General features: G+C 48.0%; 1 protein-coding gene and 1 non-coding gene across 4 annotated transcripts in view; one reads left to right on the forward strand and one right to left on the reverse strand.

Annotated features, from left to right (window-relative positions):
* Positions 1 to 2,117: 2,117 nt before the first annotated feature.
* trnad-guc lies at positions 2,118 to 2,189 on the forward strand. Its single transcript has one exon. It is a non-coding gene; the product is annotated as a tRNA-Asp (tRNA).
* A 733-nt stretch (positions 2,190 to 2,922) lies between these two features.
* Positions 2,923 to 26,457, reverse strand: part of hs2st1a (heparan sulfate 2-O-sulfotransferase 1a) — a 67,375-nt gene continuing 43,840 nt past the window's right edge. For all 3 annotated transcript variants that reach the window (XM_035422325.1, XM_035422326.1, XM_035422327.1), the window contains exons 3-8: positions 8,959 to 9,194; positions 6,899 to 6,984; positions 5,964 to 6,102; positions 5,168 to 5,265; positions 4,472 to 4,629; positions 2,923 to 4,172 (exon numbers count right to left, since the gene is read on the reverse strand). In XM_035422325.1, coding sequence (XP_035278216.1) covers positions 3,946 to 4,172; positions 4,472 to 4,629; positions 5,168 to 5,265; positions 5,964 to 6,102; positions 6,899 to 6,984; positions 8,959 to 9,194 — 944 coding nt within the window. In that variant the 3' untranslated portion in view covers positions 2,923 to 3,945. The remainder of the gene's footprint in view (positions 4,173 to 4,471; positions 4,630 to 5,167; positions 5,266 to 5,963; positions 6,103 to 6,898; positions 6,985 to 8,958; positions 9,195 to 26,457) is intronic.

Raw genomic sequence — 26,457 nt, forward strand, 5'->3', positions numbered from 1 at the left:
AGTTGAAGTAACGAGCACAACAAGATGTTTCAGGTAAAAGGAAAACTTGGAACAATTTCCCTTTCTGAAGGACGATGGCATTAATTAATGATGGTATCAAGTGGTTTTCTGGAACGAGATCAATGATATTACTTTGACACTGGTTTTAATTAGTGGAACACAGTATTTGTGAACTGCTGGGATACTAAACTCTGGCTCTTAAGCTTAGTACTGCTGGTTTTCACTTCTGCCTGAGAGACCATAGCCCAATATAATAACTGATTGGCCAAAGATCACACTCACCTGGTGTCCCTGATTAGAGGGGGGTGTCAAAAGCCAGCAGTACTGTGGGGCAGATTTGAGTATCCCTGCTCTACCCAGTGGGTGTGCTCGTCGTGGAGCAATTGAATGAGATAATCCCAATTATATTTTGCAGTCCCACTTGAATTATGTCTAGCCAGGTGGTGAACACACACATCCACACATTCTTTAATGTGATTGAGAATTAATTCACAGTAACAAATTTGCTGAACACATTTCAACTAAAAAGGGTTTTGCCCCATAAAGAAAGCCATGTGCTGTCTTTAAATGGAGAGTGAATAAACTCATCAGGGCATTGCATGGTTTCTTTTTCTGTTGCTAAATGTGAATATTGTAGTGTTTTACCAGTGAAGTTGTCTAATGTCTCAAACTACTGCAAAACCACACTGAAAAACTTTCTGCCCCAACATCATTAACTACAATACATTATCAAGAAAAAAAAAATCTTACCAGCACTCAGTTTCTTTAAATCCTTAATTACTGTCAATACCAATCAAGTATTTATTTTCTAGGTACACCTGCAGGAATTTTCACAAGCTTCAGTTTTTTTTTAATTTTTTTAATTTTTTATTTTTTTATGGAACACAAGCCAAAAAACCTAATGAAACGCAGCTCACTTGGCTCACAATGTATTTCATGCTGAAAGCTGCATTGTTCATATCCTGTCTTACATACGGAATGCCTAGTAAGAAATTTCCAATTAGCATTTAAACCCCATCATTAAATAAAATGTCATTATTAGTGCAGGTGTTACAGACTGTATTCCTCAAATTAAAAAGGGGCTTTTTGGAATAGTGGAGTCATTATGGAAGCACACTAAAAACAAGTCATTTACAGTGAACCAAATGTTTTAACTGTAGCTAAACAGCACCCTCTAGTGCCTACAAAGGAGGATCAATGCCAAGCTTCAATCAATGCCCTTTTCTAACAATAACATCTCCAAATGGTGAAATTGCACCTTTTAGTATATCACAAATATATGACCTGCCACAGCCATGTGGTCCATGTACATAATACGCATTAGTCCAATACAACTCAGCTATAAAGTGGAAATGTATAGAAAACTCCACTATTGGCTGTTGTTTTCCTCTTAGTTTATCATCTGCCTGTTGTCTAGTATAACACTTTCATCAAACAGAAAATAATGCGTATGACTGTTTTCTATCAGGGTGATTGCACAAATTACATAGACCCTTAATTAAGAGCAATCTAAAGCCTAAACAGATGGATCCTGGACTCTGGACACTCCTCTCAATCAATCTTGAACCTCATCAATCAAAGTCAATACACAGTGGCTGCTCTTAATTAAGACAAGATAATTATCAGACTGTACCGGGCTTGTTGATGTAAAAACAGTGCCAAATGCCTGAAGCTAGTAAGAGATCAGTGGGGATCAAATGAGAAGTATGAAATGGAGCAGTTCAGGATATGGTCATAATTTCAGCTCCCATAATAGACCTGATCCCACAGACCAACAGCACGTCTCATGTCCTGCACTGTATAGAAACAAGTGGCAGACCTTCACTACTGTAGAGTCCCCACACAATAATCATGCGATTTGATTTGCCATGAAACCTGAAAGGGGACTCATACATTTTGCTAGATGAGCATGTTTTATCAAATTTTTCAGTGGAAATTGCTGTTCAGTTAATGGCAAATTAAACCGCTGCAAATGATCCCTTGTTTTTTTTCATGTTAGATGAGTCCAGTTATCAACTTTTCACCATGAGCAAAGCCACATATGAAAACTGCCGAGCTCAGTGTTTCACAAAAGTTACCTACAACACCTCCTTTCACCTTTTTCTACCTGTATGCACTCCTCGTTAGTATAGTGGTGAGTATCCCCGCCTGTCACGCGGGAGACCGGGGTTCGATTCCCCGACGGGGAGGCAAAGCTTTTGGTATGCACTTCCTGCACGTCAAAGCGTCTGCCGAGTAGATGTAATGAATCACTTCGACCGCATGCTTAGTTCTCATAAGACTTGCTGAACAACATACTGTGAAAAGTATACATACACATCTGAAAAGACGAAAATGAGTGAGTAGGTTAGGATCAGTTTTGCTGCATCTGTGTGCACCTCTGACAAAACCACTGAACAATACTGCTGTAATCAGTAAGCAATCACACACAGTAAAGCGTTGGTGATGATTAAAAAAAACTATTTAGCATGCAACTCCTTCAAACTGCCTCAAGGAAGCAGATCCAAAGACCCTGTTTTACTGAAGGGCAGCTACTCTGCGTTTTTAAAGGAGTGCTGTACGAAGAACCCACACTGAAATCCTTCAGGCTCTGCAATACCAGCCATGGCTGCAGATTTCTCAACCTTAACTGTATGGATGGATCTTTAAACTTAAAAATGTGCTTCTGGAGATCATGCTTCCAGAAAGGCTTAGCATACACACCTAATTACAGATAAGAGTCATCTAAACATGAATCTGTATTGGACATAAAGTACTTGAATGAATGCAGCACAATGGATTTTCATTTTAAGTGTGGTTAATCCGGTTGCCTGTGGAGGGCAGCATTGAGCAAAGCATTTCCACAGTTCATATGACTTGTAAAGACAGAGTTGACATGGTGGTAGAGGGTGTCATGTTAAACAGGGTAAAGAAATGAAACAGTTTTTTTTTTCTTTTTTTAATAACCTTTTGGTCCAAATACATAAAATATGCAGTATGTACAGCAGCTGTTTTTCCATCTCGGTAATTACAATGCTTGTAAACACATTACAAAGCACCCTAGCAAAAATACTCCTACAGGTAAAAGTGTACAAGATGCAGAAAACCAAAAATCCCATGAACGTACAATACCACAATTCTTAAAATGGAGGTCTTGTGCACGCAGGCCTGTGCCTAGTGCAGACACGTTATCCATCACCCTGGTACTAACTGGACAACCACCAAGGTGACAGACTCTAGACTGGGTCTGTCACGTGATGCGTTTTTACCATCGATGAGAGTACGAGTACGACTTTTCCACAGCATTGTTAAGACGGTAGTCCTCTCTAGGGGACACGGGGGCTTTCATTAAACCGCCTGATAATGCCTTTGTCACATTTAAAACACGGGTGTCAAATTTTCTAGACATCATGATAACCATGTTCATAAGAAATCAACAAACCGAAAAACAAAAGAAAAATAACTTTTTAAAAAAACGCCCTCTGATTGGACAGGACTTGTAACAGTGTGAAAGAGGGCACATCTAGCGCGCTTTTGAAATGTACACCGCTGAAGTGGCTCGCTGGGTATATACGGCAGTGACTTTCCTCCGCACCCCTGCAACAGTGTCCCAGAGTCCATGACCTTTCACCTGGCAGTGAAAGAAGGGGAGGGGGGGGGGGTCGTGACGAGGTTGAAAGACGTCGGCGCTGTGAGGCCGGGCCTCTGGACGAAGGCTCTGGCCGGCCCTCGTTCGTAACAGGAAGCGTCCGTGGCCGCTGTGGGTCGACGGCCGGCTAGTCGAGCGAAGTTCGGCGAGGGGACTGGCGCCCGCAGAAGTACCGTTCAGAAGACTGCTGAGCACCGTATGTCCAGGCCCGCCATTTTGTTTAGAAATGTGTCCTTCCTCTTCCTCTTTTCCCCGGTGTGTGAGACGGCGGCGCTAGGCCGAAGCTCGCGGCCCTTCCTGCGGGCTCCCCCGCGCCGCTAGTTCATCTTGGGGTAGATCTTCTCGTAGAAGAAGTTCTGCGCCAGCAGGTAGAGCTCGCCGTCCTTTTCCCGGACGGCGTGGGCGCGGACGAACTGGAACTGCTCCAGCGCGAACTCGTAGAACTCGTTCTCCATCTTCCAGATGTCCGACTGCTGCAGCTTGGCGATGGACTCCTTGGTGGGCGGCTTCTTCTCGCTCGTCTTCCTCAGGTGCGATTTCTTCCCTGCAAACGAAATGGCCAGGCTCATGAATCTTGGTCCTCTCAGCTCATTAAGGGCAACAGTTCAAAAATGTAAAAGCCTCGGTATTAAGATTTTAACGATGTGCAGTAAAAAGTACCTAGTCATATAAATGTTACAGAAGTAGTTTTGGCATCTGGGTATATGGTTATGTACAGTATGTAGCAAACTTGGACGCTATGTAAATGATCTCTCTCAGAGGCGGGGCCTTGGGTGGGTGGGTTGGGCAACTTTGGGTGGGTGGGCGTGGTCTGGGGGGTGGATGAGGCTTGGAGGGTCGTACCTGTGCGGTAGAGCTCAGTGGCACCCCGAAAGTAACGCGGCAGGGCCGCTTCCAGCATCATCACAAAGTCCTCCAGCTCCTCCGTCACGCCCACCAGCAGGTACTCGTTGACCAGGTTGTACTTGGCCTGTTCCAGGGCCCAGTGGCTCCCCGTGTTCCTGGAGAAACACAGACTGTGAGCGCACTGCACAGCACACAAAACCACAGGTGTGATGCTACGCTCATAATGACCGGCTCTCTGAGGGTCTATTGTAACTCATTACTTAGCACAGTGACCTTAAGTGGCAGTATTAATAGAGAAGAAAGATAGAAATCTTTGGGGTATTTTTCCCCTTTCCCCCGCTGTGTCAGGCTAAGCACCTTCCTCAGGAGTACAATGGAAGTGCCCCTGCTGAGAATCGATCCTACAGTACAGTTCCTGAGGCAAAAGCCCAGTTTCCTAATCATTATGCTACAGTGCCGTCTTTTTTTTGATGCATTTTTCTTCAGCCTTTAAAATTACCTAACCCTATAATAACAGAAACAACATACATAATATTAATACGAAATAACTTTTATATTTGCAGTCAAAATGGATGGTAGGGATTCATTTAAACTACCCAGTAGCTGAGTATATGTGTATTTGTGTTGGCTGAAGAAGTTCACAGGAGAGAAGTTCACAGGTGCATGATGGGAGTTGGAGTGCGAGTCACCCACCAGCACTCTGAATAGTGACCACAGAAGAAGGGAATCTGAAGCCAGAGCTTTTCAGCAGCACAGTCTGATCCTCCCGCTGATACGCACTCATCAAAAGTCTGAAACACAACACACACAGTGACGGAAAGGGTTAAAGCAACACACAGAATCACGGAAAGGGTTAAAGCAACACACAGAATCACGGAAAGGGTTAAAGCAACACACAGAATCACGGAAAGGGTTAAAGCAACACACAGAATCACGGAAAGGGTTAAAGCAACACACAGAATCACGGAAAGGGTTAAAGCAACACACAGAATCACGGAAAGGGTTAAAACGCCACAGAGACACAAAAAGGGGTCAAACTAAAAGGATTACTCTCTGCTATGCAGCCTTATGAAATCTTGTTTTTAAATTGTCAAACAAATTCATTAATTAATTAATTCATTCATTCATCCATTCATTCAAAATGAAAAACACACTGTCACAGAAAAGGCTGAAACGCAGCGCACGCTGTCACGGAGATGGCTAGCACGCCACCGTCAAAGGTCTGAAACAAAACGCTTACAGACGTCAACGGGGCTAAGAAGCAACACTCAGGAAAGGTAAGTCACATTCCTCGGATAAAAGACACGAGTGGCGTGTGTGTCAAGTAGCTCATTGAAGCGCTGCCGAATAGACTACCTGCGCGAGTGCCTAGTAGCGTTTCAATGGCGTCTCTCACTGAAAGGGCAGACCTGAATGAGGAAGAGAGTGAAGGAGGTGCGCGGAAGGACGCGGTGCCGGAGAAAGAGCGGGAGAGAGAGAGAGAGAGTACCTTCTTATCCCCCTGCTTCCTCCTCCGCAGGCCCGGCCGGTAGTCGTCCCCGAAGCGCAGGAAGTAGTAGTAAGACACCAGGCGCTCTATGGGGTCCCTGATCACATTGATGTAGATGGGCTTTCTCTTCACTCCAAACCTGAAAGAGGACAGGACAAATCGGAGATCTAATGTCTATCTCTTCACTTACAGAGAGAGACGCATACTGGAGTACAGCTTATGGTTGCAACTGAGTATGTACCTAATTTAAGGAAAAAATAGTTTGGGGCTAAACAATATATTTCAATCAAATTAAATACTTAAATACTTTTCAATGCTCTTGAAGAGTACTGCATTTTAATCTTTCTACCAAGTGGCGGCACCATAGAGTAAAATATAATCCTATAAGCGTTAGAAACTGCTTAATAGCCCTAGATGCCATCCGCACCAACGTTGAAGTGCAAAGAACCAGACTGGATCCATGGAGTGTTTGGTGCACTGCTTGGCTTTAGCCACAAGAGGGCAGCTTCTACACAAGCAAATGATAGGCCGCAAATGAAACCATCTTCAGTATTGTTTTATCTGTATTGGATCCTGTTCTTGAAGCACAGATGCTGGGTTCTGCGATGACTACACCAAAATATTAGTTCATGCCACACAATTACCAGCAAAAACAAGGATCCGTCATATTTATACTGCGAGCATCATTTGCAACTGCAGAAAATGGCTACCGGGAAACAGCTGGGTTGTTCCAGAGTAATTTTGTGTAATTGACCATTTTACGTAGACCCGCAGCACAATCACTGACGGTCCCCTAATTCTCCTACTGGGTGACTCATTGTCCAGCCTGGAAAAACAAGCTCAGTTTTTTTTTTCCAGGGAGACGTTTCCTCATTGCGACAGGCCACACGGTGGTCTGAGGCCAGAGTGTACACGCGCGGGCGAACGGCACTCACTTAGAGAAGTCCAGGAAGGCCACGTGCCCGTGATAGAAAGCCGGCTTCATCTCCCGCCAGGACGTCACGTTCCGCACGAAGCGCACCTGGAACGACAGGAGAGCGGTGAGATGACCACGCCCACGCCCCCGCCCCCTGCGCACATCACCTCGGCCGATCCCCACCCCCCGCCCCGCGTGCAATTCTCACCAACCGAACGCTGAGAAAGGAACGATTTAGACGGAGTCGCCGGGCAGCTCAGAAAATGGCCGTCCGGTCGCTCCGTGCCGCCGTCTTCTCTTCACAGTGGAGAAGCACGGTGCATTACTCAGAGACAACGTGTCGGAAAACACGGACATGATATTGCGGAAGAACAAGGGAAATTAGATACTTTCGCGGCAGCCAGGGCAAACAGTCTGAGCGCTGATTCACAGCAGCATGAATACAGATGCAGAGCGATGCCTCAGGAGTTAATGCAATTAAACTGAATAAAAATGAGGCCTTCAGAGCCTGAATCAACACATGCTGCATCGACTGTCATAACTCTTTATACTCACAGTGCGGGACAGTAGATTTAACCTTCTTATTATCATTATTATTATTATTATTCACACTGACCATTTCTTCTGAAAGATAGTATCAGTAATCCACAATGCAGCTTGTCCTTATCTGAGATTTTAGCAACCGTTAATTTTTTCAAATTCTTAGGCAACAATTTATCAACGGCAGAGCTCAAGTTCTGTTTGAAAAAAAAAGAAAAGGAAAAACACTTTTAGATTCTAGATTTAGAATGTTTACACATGCTAAGTACACTCACAGTTCAATAAAGCCAGATCCATTATGGGTATTATAAACTCCTCATTTATATGGCATCATTATTGAGACAGATGGGCACTGGACCTAAATATATAACGTTCCAAGTCCTGGCAAAACAAATTTATCCTGTTTTCCTACATATTGCTGAAGCCTCAAGTTATTTGTTCTTAACTGCAGGTTTATAATGTATTAAGACAGGGAACAGCATGGTTCCCAGGGATAAGGGCAGAGAACAGTGCTAATTCAGCAGCCACTGTCAAATCCTTCAGCCCTTCAGAATGCTTATGCAGGCTTCTTACCTACATCTAGAAACCCATCCAGAACACGAACACAGAGGTACAACAGGACAGGAGAACAGAGTCCCTTAACAGGAAGATTAAGTGCTGTTTGTTTTCTGCTTTCCACTACAAAAGTCGAGCCTCCTCCGATGAATGCAAGCCTGCTTCCTTTGTCTATCTTAATGTTCGTCTTTGTACAATGTACAATCGTTTCAGCACGTTGGAAACGGTGACACTCTCGCAATGATTACAGCGCATGAATTATGCATGAGGACGAAGAGGCAACTGCCAATCGTATCTGGCTGCGATCTAGAGTTACGGGCTGTCGGCAGCGTCGTTCCCAAAGCGCGACACCGGATTGGCCGGCCGCGTTGCGCGCGGGCCCCGGCGACGGCGTCGGCATCGGCCAAGGTCAGGCCCGTCACCGTTACGCAATCGCGAAAATGACAGCCGTCAGCTGCGGCGAAAAGATTCCACTGATGCAACCAGAAAGCCGATCCCCCGGCGCCCGATATCTGCCCGACAGGATGACAGCTCGGTTATGAAATGGAATACTAAAACAAGGAAACGCAACGTAACGGCGGCACTGATCGCACGCCGTGAACGGAGTTCAGCACACGCTCAGAATTGAATTCTGCAAATGTTTAAATGTTCATTTACGATTCTCCCTTTTCAAATGTCTTCTTTGATGACTTTCTACATTTATGAAATTATGAAATTGAGAGTTGGGAGGTGGAAACATCTCAAACATTTGATTAGGATATCAAATTTACTCAATTAGAAATGTGAAACAGCCTTTTTGAGCAGCAAGTTATTATGGGTAATAATTTGCACGGTGCAAGTCCCTCTACTTGCTACGGAATTTGATGACTGTGTATTAGTACCTGTACGGCAGGGCTAGGACATGAGGCTGAACTTTTATAACCAGACTTGTTTACAATAAGACCGACCAATGAGCAAAGAGGATCCAGTGCTGCGGGCTCTCACCTGGTCCTGCAGTGACATCACGGGGTTGTTCTTGGTGGTGTTGATGTGCAGGACGTGGTACTTGTTCTTGCCGCACAGGTCGTAGGCGATGTTGGTGAAGGAGGTGCTGGCGGTCTTGGGCACGCGGTTGTAAATGATGACCACGTCGTCGCCCTCGTCCGGCGCCGCCTCCCTGCCGCCGTCCATGGTGTGGCGCTGCTCCACCTCCCGCACCTCGTGCCGGGCGATGGCGAGCTCTGCGGAGGGAAAGGAGGGGGGGGGTCTCGGTGAGACAGCCGCGAGCAGGAGAGCAGCAGGCGCTACGTTCTCCCAGACAATCAGAAATCTGGTTTCCGGCGGGGGTCTCGCGCGTTCGCTCCCGCTGCGCGAGGTGCCGGGGGGCCCGCGGGCTTCCTGTGATTGGCGCCGGCGCTCTCCTGTGCGGCAGGTGAGGTGTGAAATAGCCGGCGGCTCACAGGCGAGCGCGGCGGAGCAGCGCGCGCACCTGCTCTATTTCGCCTGGCACGCGGGCGCAGGTGGCACAGCGACACGCTGGCTCGAGAGAACGTCAAATAGCAAACGGGGGAGAAAAAGGAAAATGGACAAAAACACTAACACAAGAACATGTCAGTTTCCCTTAAAATGCAAATCAGGTTTCTTTTGGGTGAACATTATTAAACGAATCACATTTCTTTCACTGCATTGATCCAATGGCCCTAACCCAAGAGAACGGCTCCCAGCCAATGGGATGCGCCCAGCAGAGCCCTTCACACCTGATTGGCTGCACCTGCTGGAAGTGAAGCGGCGCTGTCACAGAAAGATGGATTACACAAAAGCCTCAGCTGGGCGCTTCCCCCTCAACGGCTACAGTGAGCAAACGAAAATACGGCCGCCAATAAATACTACCAATTAGAATGCAAACCAAGCCACACACTGAACTCCTTCTGCCCCCCACTAACGAGGCACAAAGGGAGGCTTTGAAACTGAACATGGAATTTGGAAGAGAAAAAAAATCCCCAGACTGTCAAGAATATAGAGATAATTCTCCCTTCGTCGGTGGAAAAACTCGTGATGTTCGCAATTATCGAAGATCATTTCGATGATGTAGACTTTCAGGGAAACACAAACACTCAGGAGGTGTGCTAGCAAGATAAAAGCCCAGCACTGGTTCGATATGTTCCGGCTAAAAGATAAAAATGAGGGTAATTTTGGACTGTGATGGCCCCTGAGCCTCTGAGAGATGGCCTGGTGGTGATGAGCACAAGACAGTGTTGAGAGAACGCACCAATCAGCAGCACCAGCGACGAGGCGGCTCTCCTGATTGGTGGTCTGTCCTGTTCTGAGGTAACACCATCCAACCCTACTGTTTGCTTTTAGACCTCAGGCGTTTAGTCTCTCAGCCAGCAGCGCTGAGTAAACACCGCAGAATGTTCCGGTTTCATTTGCTCTCATTTCAACATTCAAGCAATAAATTGGGGTGTTGCCTTTTTTATTATTGAGATGACAAGATATTTTTTTTAATGTTTACCATATTCCCTACTTGGTTTTCACTTTACAACAGATACACACGCTATAATGTATATAATATACAGGGATATTTACTGCACTCGCTTATAATTCAGGTAGGCACAAACTGATAAACACCGATGCATATGTCACTTTGCACACCTCCGCACACAACACTGGACTGCAGCACTGTTCACACAGTCCTGTGCTCCTAGGTCCGCTAAACACACCGGAAGCTGCGAAAGACCGGCACCGATTTTTATTTATTTATTTATTTTTGTTCTGCACCCTCCCAGCATCCTGGCCCAGCGGCCCTTCCAGCGCGCACCTCGCGTGAATCAACGCCGCCGACAACTCACCAACGAGCTACTAAACCACGTACCCAAATGCTAACGCCGCGAGCGGGCTGCAAAACAAACCGGCGAAGCAGCACCGTGTAAAATAAAATAAAAAAGAGAGAGAGGCTTATCGCTGCCGTGGCGAGGTTCTCCGCCAACGCTCTTTGGGGCAGGATTCATGAAGCAATTACACCGCTGGGCCGTTCTGAAGCGCACGCGGACAATACCGCTCAAATAAAACCGTCACATAATCTCCTGAAAGATAGGTCCCTCTTTTTTTTAACAAGAGCCATCTTGCAACACTCAGATCATATTAAGTGGACACTGTTGTTAAAAAAAAAAAATAATAATAATAACGTCGAGAAAGACGCGGGGCCAGCGCGCTGGAGCTGGACCAGCGCTCGGATAATTACACAAAGAGGCTCCCTTCTCGGGGGAGTCAGGCCTGTAAAAAGGCTGAATGCCATCCGTCTGAAAGGACTTCTGTCACAAACCAAAGCTCCATTTTGCAGGCAGCACAGTGGCCGCATCGTCCTCCCAGACACCAAAGGGGATTGATTCGCCTCTGCCGAACAAACAGGAAATGTATTGGATTTCACATTAAAAATAATGAGGCTGAAACATAATTTCAGAGGCCAATGTTTTTTTGATTGCTTTCGAGCAGCAGGTTTCCTTTTCTCTTTGATACGTTTTTTTTTTTTTTCAGACGCTGGCTTTGATATAGCTCTCGCCAATTTTCACCCGTCCGTGAGCTTCCAGCCCTCCTGCTTCTCCCTCTCCCCAGCAAAAATAAAACGTTAATACACATTTCTGGTCGCAGCCATATTTAAAAGGCAACACACCGCTTCCGCACAATCGTATGAAGTGAAACAAACGGGAGTGAACAACGAATCGGTAGGACAATGAACGCGGAGGTTCCACCAGCGCTCGCCGGGAAGGAAATCCATGACATCAATACCAGCATTTCCATGACAACCGGGGAGCGGCAGCACTTTTGGGCCCCCCCGGGGGTGGGGGGGGAGAAAAAAAGGGGAGTTCACAGGAGAGCAAGTTTAATCAAACAACTTATAAATCTCAGGGAGCTTAAGGTGGAGCCAAGCCCTCCCACAGCGGGCCCTCCATCACGGGGCCCATTCAGGGCCTGTCCTCCGCACCGCGAGTTCAATCAGAGGCCAGAAGCGCTGGCAAGCTGAGGAAATGAATCTTTCAGGAGCTTTAATTGGCGACTACGCCATCTTTACACAAAGACTCCTCCCAGCCTCTTCTGCTCCTCATTCTTCTCCCTCGGGGGTTTTGTGCCTGGGATTATGTTGTAAGACACCTTGAAGTTGGCAGATACCTTTTTTTAAATGGGACTAGATGGGCTGAATGGCCTGTTCTGGCCATTATGCGCTCTTGTGTTCTCATGTTGTAAAACGGCCATCGCATCCTGCTCTGTGGCCTAGACCCTTCAAGTGAGGAGGTATGCATTTGAGCTGCAGCCAATCAGAATCGCTTCATGCTCACAGGAGAGACGCCATGCCTCTGCTGATTGGACCAGACTGCCTCATCGTTGTGAGACGGGAGGGAGGGGGTTTCCACACCTGCGATGGGAAGGCACTGCTAACTGTCATCATGCCTGCTGCATTCCATGCCAGCGGCAGGTGATTATTCCTGACAGCATTAATCATTCATGCCGCCGCGCACCAGGACCGTTCCTACCGGATTACGACCGCCATTTCTCTCCACGACCAAGCTTTGAAGAGAGCTCACTTTAGAACCGTTCAATATTATGCTTGGAAACAGGTATTCACAGTTCAAAGCGGTATTTATTTACGTTTATGAATTTTGCCAAGCCAAACAACCCGGTCCGTGTTCCAGGAAGGGTCTGTAACACATTCAAGCACTTATGAGCTCAATGTCTCATATAAAAGTCCTCCAGAGCAGAACAAAAAAATAATTAAAAAAAATAAAGCTGAGGGGGTTAGCTCAGACACTCACAGATCACTGATCGCAAATTATCCTGTCACATCAAGTCATCAATGCAAAAGAGCTGAGCATTTCCAGAGCCAAAATACTCCCTTTGACTTAGAAATGCTACATTATTTCTTCAGAAACACATTTTGGGAGTTCTGCGATCAAAATGAACTCCCTAAAGAAAAGGATAAATGCTGGTGTTTCCCCCAGTGAAAGCATGGGGTTTGATTCCCAAACCGGCAGTGCACTCTCAAACCTACACGTGTGCCTGTGGGTTGGCAGTACACCATAATGGTTACAGAACTGAGCTTTCAACGTCTAGGTCATAGGTTCAATTCACAGGTGCACACGGCTGCACCCTTGAGCAAGGTGCTTAATGTGAATTGGTTCAGCAAATGCCCAGCTGTATAAATGGACTGCATGAAAAGAATAGAAGTTGTGCAAGTCACTCCAGATAAGAGCATCTGTCAAGACACTCCGCGTTAGTGCATTTAGCGTTAATGCGGGTGTGAGGGAAAAGTAATTAACAAAAGAAAGAAATAAAACTGGACCTACTTGATTTCCTTCAGCTAAATCCATGACTAAGAGGCCCCTTTAGACATCATTTGCATGTGTTTTAAAGGTCTAGGCCAATATATATTGCTTCAATTATTCGTATTAATATTATTGGCCACTGTCATATAAATATAAAACAGTTCTGCTTGAAGCAAAGGGTCATAGAAAGAGAAAAGCCTGAATCGAGCTTCACAGATAGGCCCGTTTCCTGAAAAGGAAGAACACATATTGACAGTGCAAATACTCCGTGGCCTGTGAGGACGTGGTGAATGAGATGCTATATTAGTGCTGTCTAAAGCAAACAAAGGGACGAGTCAGATTATCAAGTGTGGCGCTGTCATGACCAACGAGCTCACAGTGAGAAGCATACCATCCAACTAGTTTCTGACATCACCTTATCACATCCATAGGCTGTGGCACACGTTGGCATTAGAGCTTTTTCTTACAGTTTCCAACCATTTCATGTTGCCAGTTGGCGAGATTCTGTTCCGACAGGAAACTCCGAGATGATGCATTTCTCCTGGCTGACAAACACCATTGAGCTCCCCAAATAAACGACAAGACGACATCGTAGTGGCTTCTTCTTCCTGAGCTTCTTTCCACTAGCCAAGGGCATGATGCACCCAACAGTCTCGCTGAAGATCGGTCGAAGCAAACACTCATTCAAAAGGATGAGGGTTACAGGGAAATATGGCCAGTCCTTTAAGACCCTGTCAAGCTGCAATGACTGGTTACCTTGCACTAGATCAATGAGAATCACATAACAAAATAATATTGAATTCAACGCTGAACATGCCAAGCACAAAGATGCTAAGCTATTGGGCTCTTAAAAAGCATATTATAAATGGACAACAGAAACCCTTTCCCTGGGTTCGTATGGTTTGTATTTGCTCACAGTCCTACTCCAGTTGTCCTCTGAACAGCAAGCCTGTCACCCTCAGGGCGAGCGGACGCTCTAATGGAGAATGCGGGGGAAGTGAAACGACAAGAAAAGAGAGGGAGGAGAAGCGCTTTCTCGCGTTTCGGCTGCAGGCGAGGCCCGAGCCCGTGCGCGGCGGCTGTAATTACCCAGAAACCAGTGCTTTAAGTGACTGGCTCCTCTTCCGCCACCGATGCCCGCCGGCGCGTGAAATGACCATCTTTAAATATTGATCACAGCTTAATAAGCTTCTGTAGCAGCGCTCTGTCACGCCCGTCTCAGAGTGCTTTACTGCCGTTCGGTGTGGCCTGCTGCCTTTGGTAGTAAAGATAATGGGGCTCTAGCAGAGCTACATCCCCCCCGTGCCCACCCCAGGTCTCGCTGTGCCTGTTTAACATGTAGCCTGTGTGGCCGGCAGTCTGAAGGGCAGGCAGTATACATCCTACTGAACAGACCCACACCAATCCGCTTACCAAGTGTATCTACCTAGATCATTTCTCTGGCACACTAACCATGGTTCCACGGTTCTAACCATGGTTCCAACCACAATATTATTAATGTATATACCGATAGGATCATTCAATATTTTCCCAGTTTGCACAAATTTAATTGTGTTTGAAAATGATACACGGAGAGGGGGGAAAAAAATACATTTTCCAACATGGTGGCCTTGACAAGACAAATCTAGACACCCTTGGAGCTTGGTTTTAATTATGGTACCCGACACGTTCATGCTCTGACTTTGAGAGCTGCGTTTGCGTAAAGCGGCCCTGCCCGGGCACTGCTCCAGACGGCTGAGACGGCGAGGCCCCCCCCCCCCCCCGGGGTAGCGCGAGGCTTCCGGCCGCTCTGCGCTCCGACGCCCCCACTGTTCTCCCCCCGGGAGGAGGGCCGCGCTCCTCACCGTCTTCAAGCCCGTCCGCAGACGTCGCCCCGCGGTTGCCGAGGGGATTCCATCTCGCCTCATTTGCATGCGGAGCAGCGGATCGAGCCGGGAGAGTAAACGCGCTCTCCCTCGGAACGAGCGGCAGGGGGGCGGGGGGCGGGGGGGGGGGGGGGTTGGACGCGTCCGAACCGGAGGCCGCGTCGGCATTAGCACACCTTAATTAGCGAAACAAGCCGCTCCTTCGCCCGGCGCCGACGCATTTCCAGGCGATTAGGCCTTTGATGGCGGTAACGGCGAACCGCCGGGGCGAGATTACGCGGGTCGCGTTTGCCGCGGCCTGATGGGAGATAATCACAGCCTTGCGGAGCGCGAAGGGGACCCGGGGTCCATCGCTGTTTCACGCCGCTGAGTGACAGGTCCTCCAGTGTGTCCGCGCGCGATCCACGCCGGCTATCTGCTAGCGAACACCTTTACCGGGCAACGCTCTCAGACCTGGAGCAAGCCCAAGTGTCAGCAGAAAATCAGGCTGAGCAATAGGAGATTAGCAATCAGGAGAAACGGCTTATTACCGTGGGACACTTGAACTGCTTCCACACTATCTCAGATGCTCAGCTCAACATTCACCAAAGCATTCAGAGTTTAATCACCTTTCTCAAGGTTGCTACAGCCATGTCCCCCCAGGACACGAAATCGTAACTCTTACGATGTAGCCTAACCCTTATTCCTTCATCCTCCTTTCCATTACTGATAACAATCTTTTGATTTCTAGAACATTCCTAGAAAGCTAAAGTAAATGTTCCCATCAGGCAAATTTGCCTGATTTTCAGAATGTTATTTATGTTATTTTTAAGGAACAATCCAGGCTATGATCTTAGAACATCATTCTTTTTCTTTTTCAAACTTAAAAAGAAATTTCAATTGTAGATGGCCATTCATGCTATTTCTTCCCAGTAAAGTCCCATTAATGTTCTATCTGCCAGTAAGATCGCATTCAGGATGCCAGAATCCTTTTTACACAGAAAAACAATACATTCCAAGTCTGTTTAGGGCACATTCTTGCCATATCGTTATGTGCACGGCTAAAGGGGGAAACTAAGCACAATGTTTTCCGACGTTCTCGAAACGTTTGGCCTCAGCCGGGAGGCTGCCACAATGTTCCCCGACGTTCTCGAAACGTTTGGCCTCAGCCGGGAGGCTGCCACAATGTTCCCCGACGTTCTCGAAACGTTTGGCCTCAGCCGGGAGGCTGCCACAATGTTCCCCGACGTTCTCGAAACGTTTGGCCTCAGCCGGGAGGCTGCCACAATGTTCCCCGACGTTCTCGAAACGTTTGGCCTCAGCCGGGAGCCTGCCACAATGTTCCCCGACGTTCTCGAAACGTTTGGCCTCAGCCGGGAGGCTGTCTCTCCGAACGTCTCATTTTGCGGCGGGACGAATGTGCCGTCCGCTGCTCACACCTCAGCGCTCCCGCTGAGCACTGGGGCGCGGAGCTGTGGAGACGGGCGGAGACCGCCACCGGGGACCGGCGGAGGCATCGATCGTCTCACCGAGGGAACGGCAGCGAAAAACTAAGGGGCTGCCCGTGTCAACTCCAGTCTCTCACGGGGATTCATTACCGACCCCTCCGTCTCGCGCTCCTCGACCTCCTCAGGGTCTCAAAGCCCTCCGGACGTACCGCTGCCAAACAAACTCTGCCAGACAGTGATGGCTGGGGCCGAGGCGGCATCTCGCCAAGGCCGGTCCTGAGCGCCGGGCTGCCCAGCAAACGGGCTGATTCACGAGCGCCGCTCTGGCACAGGGATCTCTACGCTCTAAATTCACTTCGTACTTTCAGCCCAGACGCCGTGACGCTCTTTCCGGGCGAGTCCCTGTCAAACTCACAAACGTCACCCCCTCAACCCCGACCGGCCTCCCGTCACCCACAGGGGGAGATGAGTTTTATCGATCCTCCGCCTCGACTCCCCTCTTCAGAAAGGTCAAACGCAGTCTTTCATCACGCCAGATTGGAAGGGATTCACGGTGACCGCAGATACCTTCATATACGGATGAAGAGCAGTGTTTGGACAGATATTCCACACCATAGCGCGGTTTCTTTTATCTGAAGCAGAGCCCAAACACAGCCGCCCCTTCACAATTAGTCCCTCAGAGTATGACATAATTCATACTGTTGTTACATCTGAACAGTGCTCTGCTCTCAGACATAATGACCACTGTTGTGCTTCTGCACCTTAAGTGCCCCATCCTTTGCTTTGTCACAGATCTCCCAGCTTTGCCCCTGCAGATTTTCCATTCCGAATACTAATGGCACCATAAATCCAATGCCAGCCTGATAGTGGAGGCCTACTTTATGAATAGCACAAGGTGTTCTCTGGGCCCGGTGGGAAAACTGTCATATTCAAGAATTATGCGATCAGCCGCTTCAAATGCAGAGCAAACTGCAATGCCGTTGGTATTATACGCCTGGGAATACGCTAACCGGGCGCGCTAATGGGGGGAGGGTGTCACTCGGCTCCAAATATTTGTCTGTTACAGATCTCTCTCATTAGAGGAGTACGAAGGCGCTCGCGCTGACGTTTCTCGTCTCCTGGCGCCTCTGCCGTCGCCTGTTTTAAGCTGCAGCTCTTCACGCAGCGAGACGCCGCTTAGTTTTCACACTCGGAAGTCTCGGTTTGGTTATGAACGGCACGCAGAGCGACTGGCGCTGTGCGTTAGATCCCAGCGAGAGACCGAAGAGTTGAGTTTCTGGAAACTAGGCGCACGGCCCTCCCCATTAATATGCTCTGAGCTGGGCTAGGTGACTACTAAGCTACAGTACATGGCCAAAGGTATGTGGACACCTGACATCCAACATCTCATCCAAAATTATGGGCATTAATATGGACTTGGTCCACCCATTGCTGCTATAACCATCTCCATTCTTCTGACTTTATACTAGATGTTGGAGCATTGCTGCAGGGATTTGCTTCCATTCAGCCAGAAGAGCATTAGTGAGGTTGGGCACTGATTGGGCAATTAGGCCTGGCTTGTAGTTGGCTCTCCAATTGATCCTAATGGTGTTGGATGGGGTTGAAGTCAGGGCTCTGTGCAGGCTAGTCAAGTTCTTCCACATCAATCTTAACAAAACCATTGCTATATGGACCTCACTGTATGCACATAAGGAAAAGTCAACTCAAAATCAGGTCTTGATGTCAAGTAAACTACTGGAGCACAAATAAAGTGACTCTGATCACACCTACTTTTGATATTGAGCAAGTGCAAGTGCTTCAGTAACATTACTTATTAGTTTTAAAGTTCATTTTTATATGCCATCTGCATAAAAATGAGTCACTCTGGCACTGAAATTTATATAGCAACACAATTTAAATATGCACGACCCAGACTGTGTGTGCTGTGTTGCTATTTTCCTGGTAGTGCATTGCAGGCACTTTCCACCCACTGTGAATCATACATATATTTTTTACATTTTTTATTTCTATAAACCTGCAACGGTTTAAGGGGTATAGAAGTATCACAATCCTTTTGTGGATTCCATCCTGAGTGTTAGAATTAGAAGGAACTGTTACACTCACATTTACAACTAGTGAGTTTAAATATTGTATATGAATTAGAGGTCATAACCATACACTTCATTAGAAATGTGAAATTATAGACTTTATAGAAATATAAAATCATGTGTGTGCATAGCCATACAGTTAAGCACGTGGAAAAATGTTAAATACAACCATTAATTGTAATTATACCATAATTAGGCTGAGAAGAAAATATCCGTAAAAAACATTGTTGAAACACTTTAATTATGTGCAGTCTTTAATGGTTTTTTTCCGAATCTAAAAGAATGCAAAATGTGCTCAGCTGTGGAGTCCTGGGTCACAAATGACTAATGACAGAGCCTGAACTTCAAGGAGCAGTGTTCAGACGCAGAGGCCAAGCCTGCACACAGAGCCATCTCATTAACAGATGGAGACACGAGAGCCCTGCTTATTGTCATATTATAGAAAAAAAACAAGGCCATATGTTCAGTCCGTGGCAGAAAGAAGCCTTTTTCCCCAGCACTCAAATGTGAATAGGCATTTAAGGCTTCAAAGGAAGCCTTTGAATTATAAAAAGGAAGAAGAAGAAAAAAAAACTTTACACAAAAGACTTACAGAGCCTTGTGTGGCCATTGCTGGACAATGCGGCCACCGCTTCGCCCACTTTTCCCATAATGCTCCAGCCTTCAACCCCGCTGCTATATTAAAGCACGCCGGGCATGACAGTGAAGTGCGAGACATAATATTACCCAGAAATGACAGCGGTGATTTATGGGCAAAGCTCTGGGCACCCTGGTATCCCCTAAGACAGCCGCGGAGGGAGCGGGGGGCAGATCGACTGTCACTAATAAGGTTTGCCGATTTTTAATTGGAAGCGTGCGGGCTCATCGTGGCGATGACGGCGTGCTCGCGGACGGGCGGGAGGGTCGCGGCGGGGGTCCGGTGCGCCGGTGCCTGGCGAGCCCGGCGGTCTAGCGGGGACGACGCTAGCGACAGGCCGCTCGACTGCCCCATGATTAAATGGAGATTGCGCTGCGGGGAGCTCCTTGGCCGCGGCAGGCACTTGGCGTCCCCCCCCCCTCGCCCGCCCGCCCGCTTGCCCCCACCCCCCCGATCCAGTCATCCACTTGGAATGAAATATGAAGTCAGCCAATTAGTCACTTCATGTAAAGTGGCCTCTGTTTTCTGGTAATGTGATTAAAGCCTAACGAACAACAAGCGGGAATGCAAACGCGGTACCCAGCACACGGCAGCCCATGCATCAGGGCGGACACAATCTAATTCCAGTCAGAGAGAACGCTCAGTGCTGCGTTCTTTATTTCTGAGTCTTAAGAGAGAGGCCTCTGAACGTGGACTCCAGAAGAGTACGGTCTCTTAAAGAAGACTCGGGCTGTGCGTTACAACAATGAAAGCCGGACACGACTTCAGGGCATTCGGGGAGTGGCTTCAGAACAAAGTTCAAAGGCTTTTCCATAAAACTTAAATCAACTCCAGGCTCTCATTACAAGTTTGCGATGGAATAAATAAATGTCATAAAATATAATAACGTATCTTTTTTTGGTGTTCTTTCAGACAACGGTCCTTGGTGCACATTAAATTCATCATGAGCCTCAGCTTTGGACATGCTTGTCAGAGACTAGCCGTACAGCGGAGTTACTGGCTTAGCCGCATCATCAAAGCCTGTTTGCAGAGAAAAGCCAATGAAAAGTGCATGGTCTGTCTGAAGGTCCAGAGGGGCACAGGGAGCACGTCCAGAGAGCTCCTGCGATCGAATTGAGCCCCTACCCGTTCCAACATGACAGCCAGATCAAAGCAGCGAACACCAAAGTAATATGTCAGGATGAAATCATTTGTGCGGCAGGTAACGCACAGGTCCCATCTTTACTTGGACAAGGGGAATCATTTAGCTGATTAAAAACACAAATCAAATTCTGCCACAGCCCCACACTCTACAAGATCAAAGTGCCAATGCACTGATCTGTTTCCAGTGAGTTGCCCCATCGCCTACCCCTGCAGCGTTAACGTTTCTCCAACTTACACCTGAAACCTAGAAACCGGGCTCCGCAGGGAAGGACAGGGAAGAGACTTGGGTCAAAAGCTGACCCTCGCGCTCATTTTTAATCAGGACGTCCCATACTGACGCGTCCCGGAGCCCCCTCACTCGAAAGAGGACAAAAGCAGAGCTCTCACAGGAGAGAAGGAGAGCGAACAGAGGACAAAGCAAACAGAGGGGCGGGGCAAACAGAGGGGCGGAACCTACAATGGGGTGGAGCAAACAGAGGGGTGGGGCAGACTGAGGGGTGGAGCAAACAAAGGGGTGGAGCAAACAAAGGGGTGGAGAAAACAGAGGGGTGGGGCAGACAAAGGGGTGGAGAAAACAGAGGGGTGTGGCAAGCAGAGGGGTGGAGCAAACATGGGGTGGAGCAAACGGAAGGGAGGGGCAAACAGAGGGCTGGAGGCAAACAGAGGGCGGAGTGAACCACACTTGCATACGGTGCCAGGCTGAGCCACTCATTCACTCATCCCAGGCAGAACGGGCTTTGGAGGAAATGGAACCCTGCTGGTTTTAGCAAAAGAAATGATTGGAAAAAATACAGTCAATTTCAAATAAACTGACTTTCTCTTCCCCTCATTAGGGGCTTGGTGGCTTAAAAATAACAGAGAATTTATAGTGATCTCTCACACACGTCCCCATAACAATATTACAGAGCATTTGTTTCGGGTTCAGTTTAGGACTTCAGACTGCACAATCTGTGAAGCTTTGTATGAACAGCAGTATGTTAAAGCACATGGCCAAAATATCAAGCAATATTTTTTTCATATTTATCCAAAGATATTTAGCAATTAAATGCATATGGGAAGGAAACATAAAAATTCCTTTTAGCTTGCCTTTGTCCAAGCTAAAGACAACATCTACCTCCACCTCTGAAATCTCCACACAGTAGGTGGATGAAACCTCATCCCAGTTTCTCTTCGCAACCGACAAATCCGCATACAGCGAATGAAACGCGGTGTAAAAGGCTGCTCAAATGCCAAAGCGGCCATTTGGAGGAACCGCAGACGGCAGCCAGGAGCAGGAGGGTGGAGGGGGACGGAGGAACACGGGGTTGTGCGAGTCGGCCAATCCTGGCGGTGCTAACAAGCTCGCGGCCGTGCGGTCCCGGGGAGCCGCCACGATCTGGAGCCTTGCCCATCCCGCCGAAGCTAAATCAGGACCCGGGGGGGGGGGGGGGGGCACCGCCTCCAGCAAAACTGCACATCCTGTCCCTTCATTCAACTCCCAAAATGGTCAGGAGGACATATGCACAACCACTCACTGATTCTAGCGTACCGGGGGCAGATTTATAGCATTTTCTTTGGAAATTTCTTTGCTTCCAGTGTTTTTCTTTTTCTTCTACTTATTTCTTGGGTGTACCTGTCCTACGTTAATACACTTTAACAGGTTTCTCTTTATGAGATCAGTAAAGTGAACAGAGACGTTGAGGTGCACTGACAAACAAAGGAATACTGTCTAGGCACAAATGACCAAGAGAAAAGGCCTGAAATCCTGTCCTCAATACATCACTTTTTTATTTTTATAAATGCTGCCGGGGGTTCTGGGACCGCTGTTGAGGTTACCAGGGGCGATGAAAATCTCCATTACCTGTCAGAAAATTGAAATTAGTGATGAATCGCTTCAGGGAGGTGAAGCCGACTTGACCAGCGAAGACGAAGACATCCTGTGCGAGCAAAGTTTTTTCTGAGCCGATGCCGCACCTGACGAATCCACTGAGTGAGTGAATTCTAGCTCATTTCTGGCCATGCAATATTTATCATCCATTGTGCCTGTCACCGTGCTCTACAACAGGGTTCTACCCTTCCTGGGGGCAAGATTCTTCACAGAAAATGATGTATTCCGGCCAAGCGTTGTCCACGTGGGCCTGCTATTTATAAAACAACGTATGAATGAAAAGCATTAGCCTATGTGTGTGTGAAGACAAAGGACATGCCTTCTTAATGCATGCTATTCAGCAACTAGTGGCCACGCAAGCAACATTCAGACCTGGACACAGTCCCAATTTGTGAAGCACCTGAATAATATATATTTTTTCCTTCTGAATGATTAAAAGGCCAAGAGTACCTCTACGGAGGGCTGCATGTGGCCTCCAGGCCACTGGCTGAATAACCCGTTAGTATAACAGAGCCAAAATGGCCATTCTCATGGGGAACACACGGGCTACCGCAAGCCCGACCCAGCCCCTATTGAGACGAGGGAGAAAGCGCGCCTGGTTAGCGTGCGCGTTGAAAGACCAGGCAGAGCCCTCCATCTTTTCCCTCCCTTCGCTATACGGGCAGTCGTGTTCAGGCCTTTCCTCGGGGAAGCCAGCCGATGTCAGGCGGCGGCGGGAGGTCGACGAGCCGGGCCGAATCAAACGGCCGCGGCCTCCTCCTAAACGGCGGCGGCCGCGCTTAAGGCGCTCATTAAAGTGGCACCTCTAGACCGCGCGACGCGCGGGGAAAGCTAAAGAGGCAATTACCGCGCGGTAAACACGCCCGCTGCCTGCCGCGGGCCGTCCGGCTCCCGACCTCTCAGACACAGCCGACAGGTCGCGGAGGGGTCGCGGCGGTGCCGGGGCTCTTGGGAGACAGGAGGGGAACGAATGGATCGGATCGACTTCTTCCTCCGTCTCCTTCCGTTCCACGCTCTCACTCTCTCTCTCCATGATCACACATCCACAGCCTGCAAGTGGAGAGCATTACTGGTGCATGAGGCATCTGAATATTTGAACTTGTAAAATTTGACCCCTTGTGCTAAGTGGTGGACGGCTTCAAGAGTTTGCTTCAGAAAGACTCCAATGTGTTTTCTAATGAAAGGCGGATAATACCCCTTTCATTTGCTCCTTCAGGAGAGGAGATCTGCCGGCTGAATGTTCTTTCTAATATGGCTGAATAAAGAAAACGATGTCCGTGAAACAGCAATCCAAAACTCCTTGGCATTCTTTTGAGAATGCTAGAGAGATGAAGCTGCATATTCGTCTGTGAATTCATACGAAAGGCGCTACTGTCAAATCAGCAGGCTATTACACCTAGCACCGAAGCAAAGGCTACCACCGCCTTTTGGGGGGGAAAAAAAAGATCCCTCATGCTATTCTGCTGCAATCATCCCTTAGTCGGCCATCCGTGGAGCTGCTATCGACATCAGCCCTTCTGACATCAGTGTCAACGGCAATCTGAAGCGCGCCAAGCTGGCGAGGGCTCCATCTTTGATCAGGGAACTAAGGGCACCGGGGCAGTGGAGCAGGAGAAACAAAGCGCTTCAGCTGAAACTCAGACCGTGAGACCTGCAGTAGAGTCCGCTGAAGCCTTTGATTTCCCCAGCAGCTGACTTGTTTTTGAAAGTTTCATGCTTCAGTGGCTTTAAGTGTTGAGGGGAGACAACAGATGAACCTGAATCAACAAAAAAAAAAGCCAGCGTAGATAAAAGCGTGCGCGCAAGTGCTGCGTCTGCGGCAGGTACTGCAAAATGCAAGCAGGCGTCTGTGAGAAGCACCTCTGAGCCCCTCAGCAGTGTCGAGCGCGGAGTCAGACACACCTCAGCTGTCACTCAACAGAGCAGACGCACGGTTACAGATCCCCCCCCCCACACCCCACACCCCAGAGATCACAAACAGAGAGGGCCTATTTATACCTACAATGAGCTGAAGTACAACTAGTATCAACCAAAGTATATCTCTGTATCAAAAGAGCAACAGCAACAATTCTGGAGTCTCTGGAATTGTGACATTTTTAGCATTAAACATCCCTGATGACATGTCTGAAGGTATTCTGGTTTTTGCGAAGCTTAATGTAATGCGCGTGAAATCCTCATTTTAATTAAATGTGCAATGCGCAAACATGGCCTCGTTACGTTTTTATCTTGGGTATGAAGTACAGGCAGTAACAAAGCACAGGTTGTAAAGAAAGCAGAAAAACAAACCATGAACATAAAAACGAACGCAAGAAAGATCTGGCGTGTGTGTTTATGTGGTTTGTTTGAACAGCCACCCTGAAAAAGAACAGGCATGGAAGCCGTAGGGCCTCGAGCGAAATAATGACTCAAAGCTCAGTGACGAGGTAATGTTCTGCTCCACTTTTATTATATCTCCCTTTATCTGCGATGCGAGGCAAGCCAACCCAGCCAGATTTTTAAAAAAATACTGAACACACAGTGACACGGGGGAGAACCTTTTGATTAAAAAAAACCCTTTTAATAAAAACCGATGGAAAGATCCAACGAGCTCCAGTGTGCCACCATTCGGGATTTTACCAGCTTTCTCACCCCAGCCCTGAACTTTAACGAAAAGGTAAGCCTGATCGTGTCAGGCACATAGATACAGAAGAGCCAGAGGTTCCGTGCCGTTTTTAAGTGGGGGAAAAACCGCATTCTTACGAAATTAGCAGACGGCGGACTGGGATGGAGAGAGAGGGAGAAAGCCTTCCCACACTGTGCCATGGCCTAGTTTCCTCCCGCTGCAGAGCACGCCAGGACACGCTCACCTATAGCTGCAGAGCCTCCTTAATGGCTCCCCGCGTGAAGATCTGGGCGTGATTCAGAAGAATAACACATTCTGTACAGCGCTACGGTGCCACGGCTGTCTGGAGCTGCTGGGGGTTCAGCTGGTGTCTAATGAATAATTCTGGACGCGTACAGGAAGTCAGAAATATGGCCTGAAGGAAAGCTCGGGCCGGTAGGCTTTGTCACCGTAGAAGCATAGCTGGCTGATAACGAGGGCACTGAGCAGACTCATTACGAGGGTGACCTGCGTCTCAGCGAGAATCAGAGATCCCATAAATCCCTGCCTCCCTCTGCGTCTCACTCATTTGACACCGTAGCAGGGAGCCCTCCGCCCCTTTCCCCAGCCCCGCCCGCCCTGCCTTTCGCTCACGCTCCCCGATGACCGCCGCAGCCGCCCGGCTGACAGCCGCCGCGTCGCCGGGGCCCCCTGGGGGCCGGGAGTCGTTATGCAGGTCCGCTGAAGGGCTACATGGCAACGCGCGAGACGAACCTGGGGGGGGGGGACAGGGACAACAGGGGGGGAGACTACAGGGGGAACAGGGACAACGCCACACACTGAACAGACCACACATCTCACACTTCTCTAGAAGGCCTGCAGTGACTCTGCTGTATGCCAGCCTCTTTATCAATGCAGACACAAAAAAAAACGAGAAAATAACAAACAAAAATAAACATTGTGGTGTGAAACGCCCACTCCGCCGTGTGAGCATCCTGACGTCACATTATGGGCTAGGCTACACCTGGAAATCTGGCTTTCGCAGCAAAATGAGTAGCCAGGTAGCAGCTCGTGCCCAGAGCATTTTTAAGTGTGCGTTGTGCACGGCTACACACTGCTGTTCTGTAATTACACTGAACTGCTATAGATATATACAACTGTGTCCGTAGCTAATGTGTGAAATGTAATCTGCAGAATAAATTACAAATAGCTATTATGCAAAAAATAAAAAAAATGTACGTATACAAGGCTGTATTCCCGGCAAACCCCCACTAGCAATGTGCCACTGATTATTTCATTTAGACTTTCGAAATGAGGTAATGTCTTCCGCACAACCATAAAAATAATGCAGTCAGTGAACAATAATGCAGGCAGGCAGTATAGCCTGCACCAGCCCCCGTGCAAAATAAATCCATAAAGAACATGATCGGAGACAAACATTCACATCATCTATATTGCCTCATAATTTGTAGTATTAAAAAAAAAGCCTTTGTGATGAACGGCCTCTTGCATCTCGCGTTCCCATCATAATTTCCCCACTATCGACCCGAACGGCGGGAGAATTCCCATGACAAATTCC

Source organism: Anguilla anguilla, chromosome 6 (genome assembly GCF_013347855.1).
Source record: "Anguilla anguilla isolate fAngAng1 chromosome 6, fAngAng1.pri, whole genome shotgun sequence".
Lineage (NCBI taxonomy): Eukaryota > Metazoa > Chordata > Actinopteri > Anguilliformes > Anguillidae > Anguilla > Anguilla anguilla.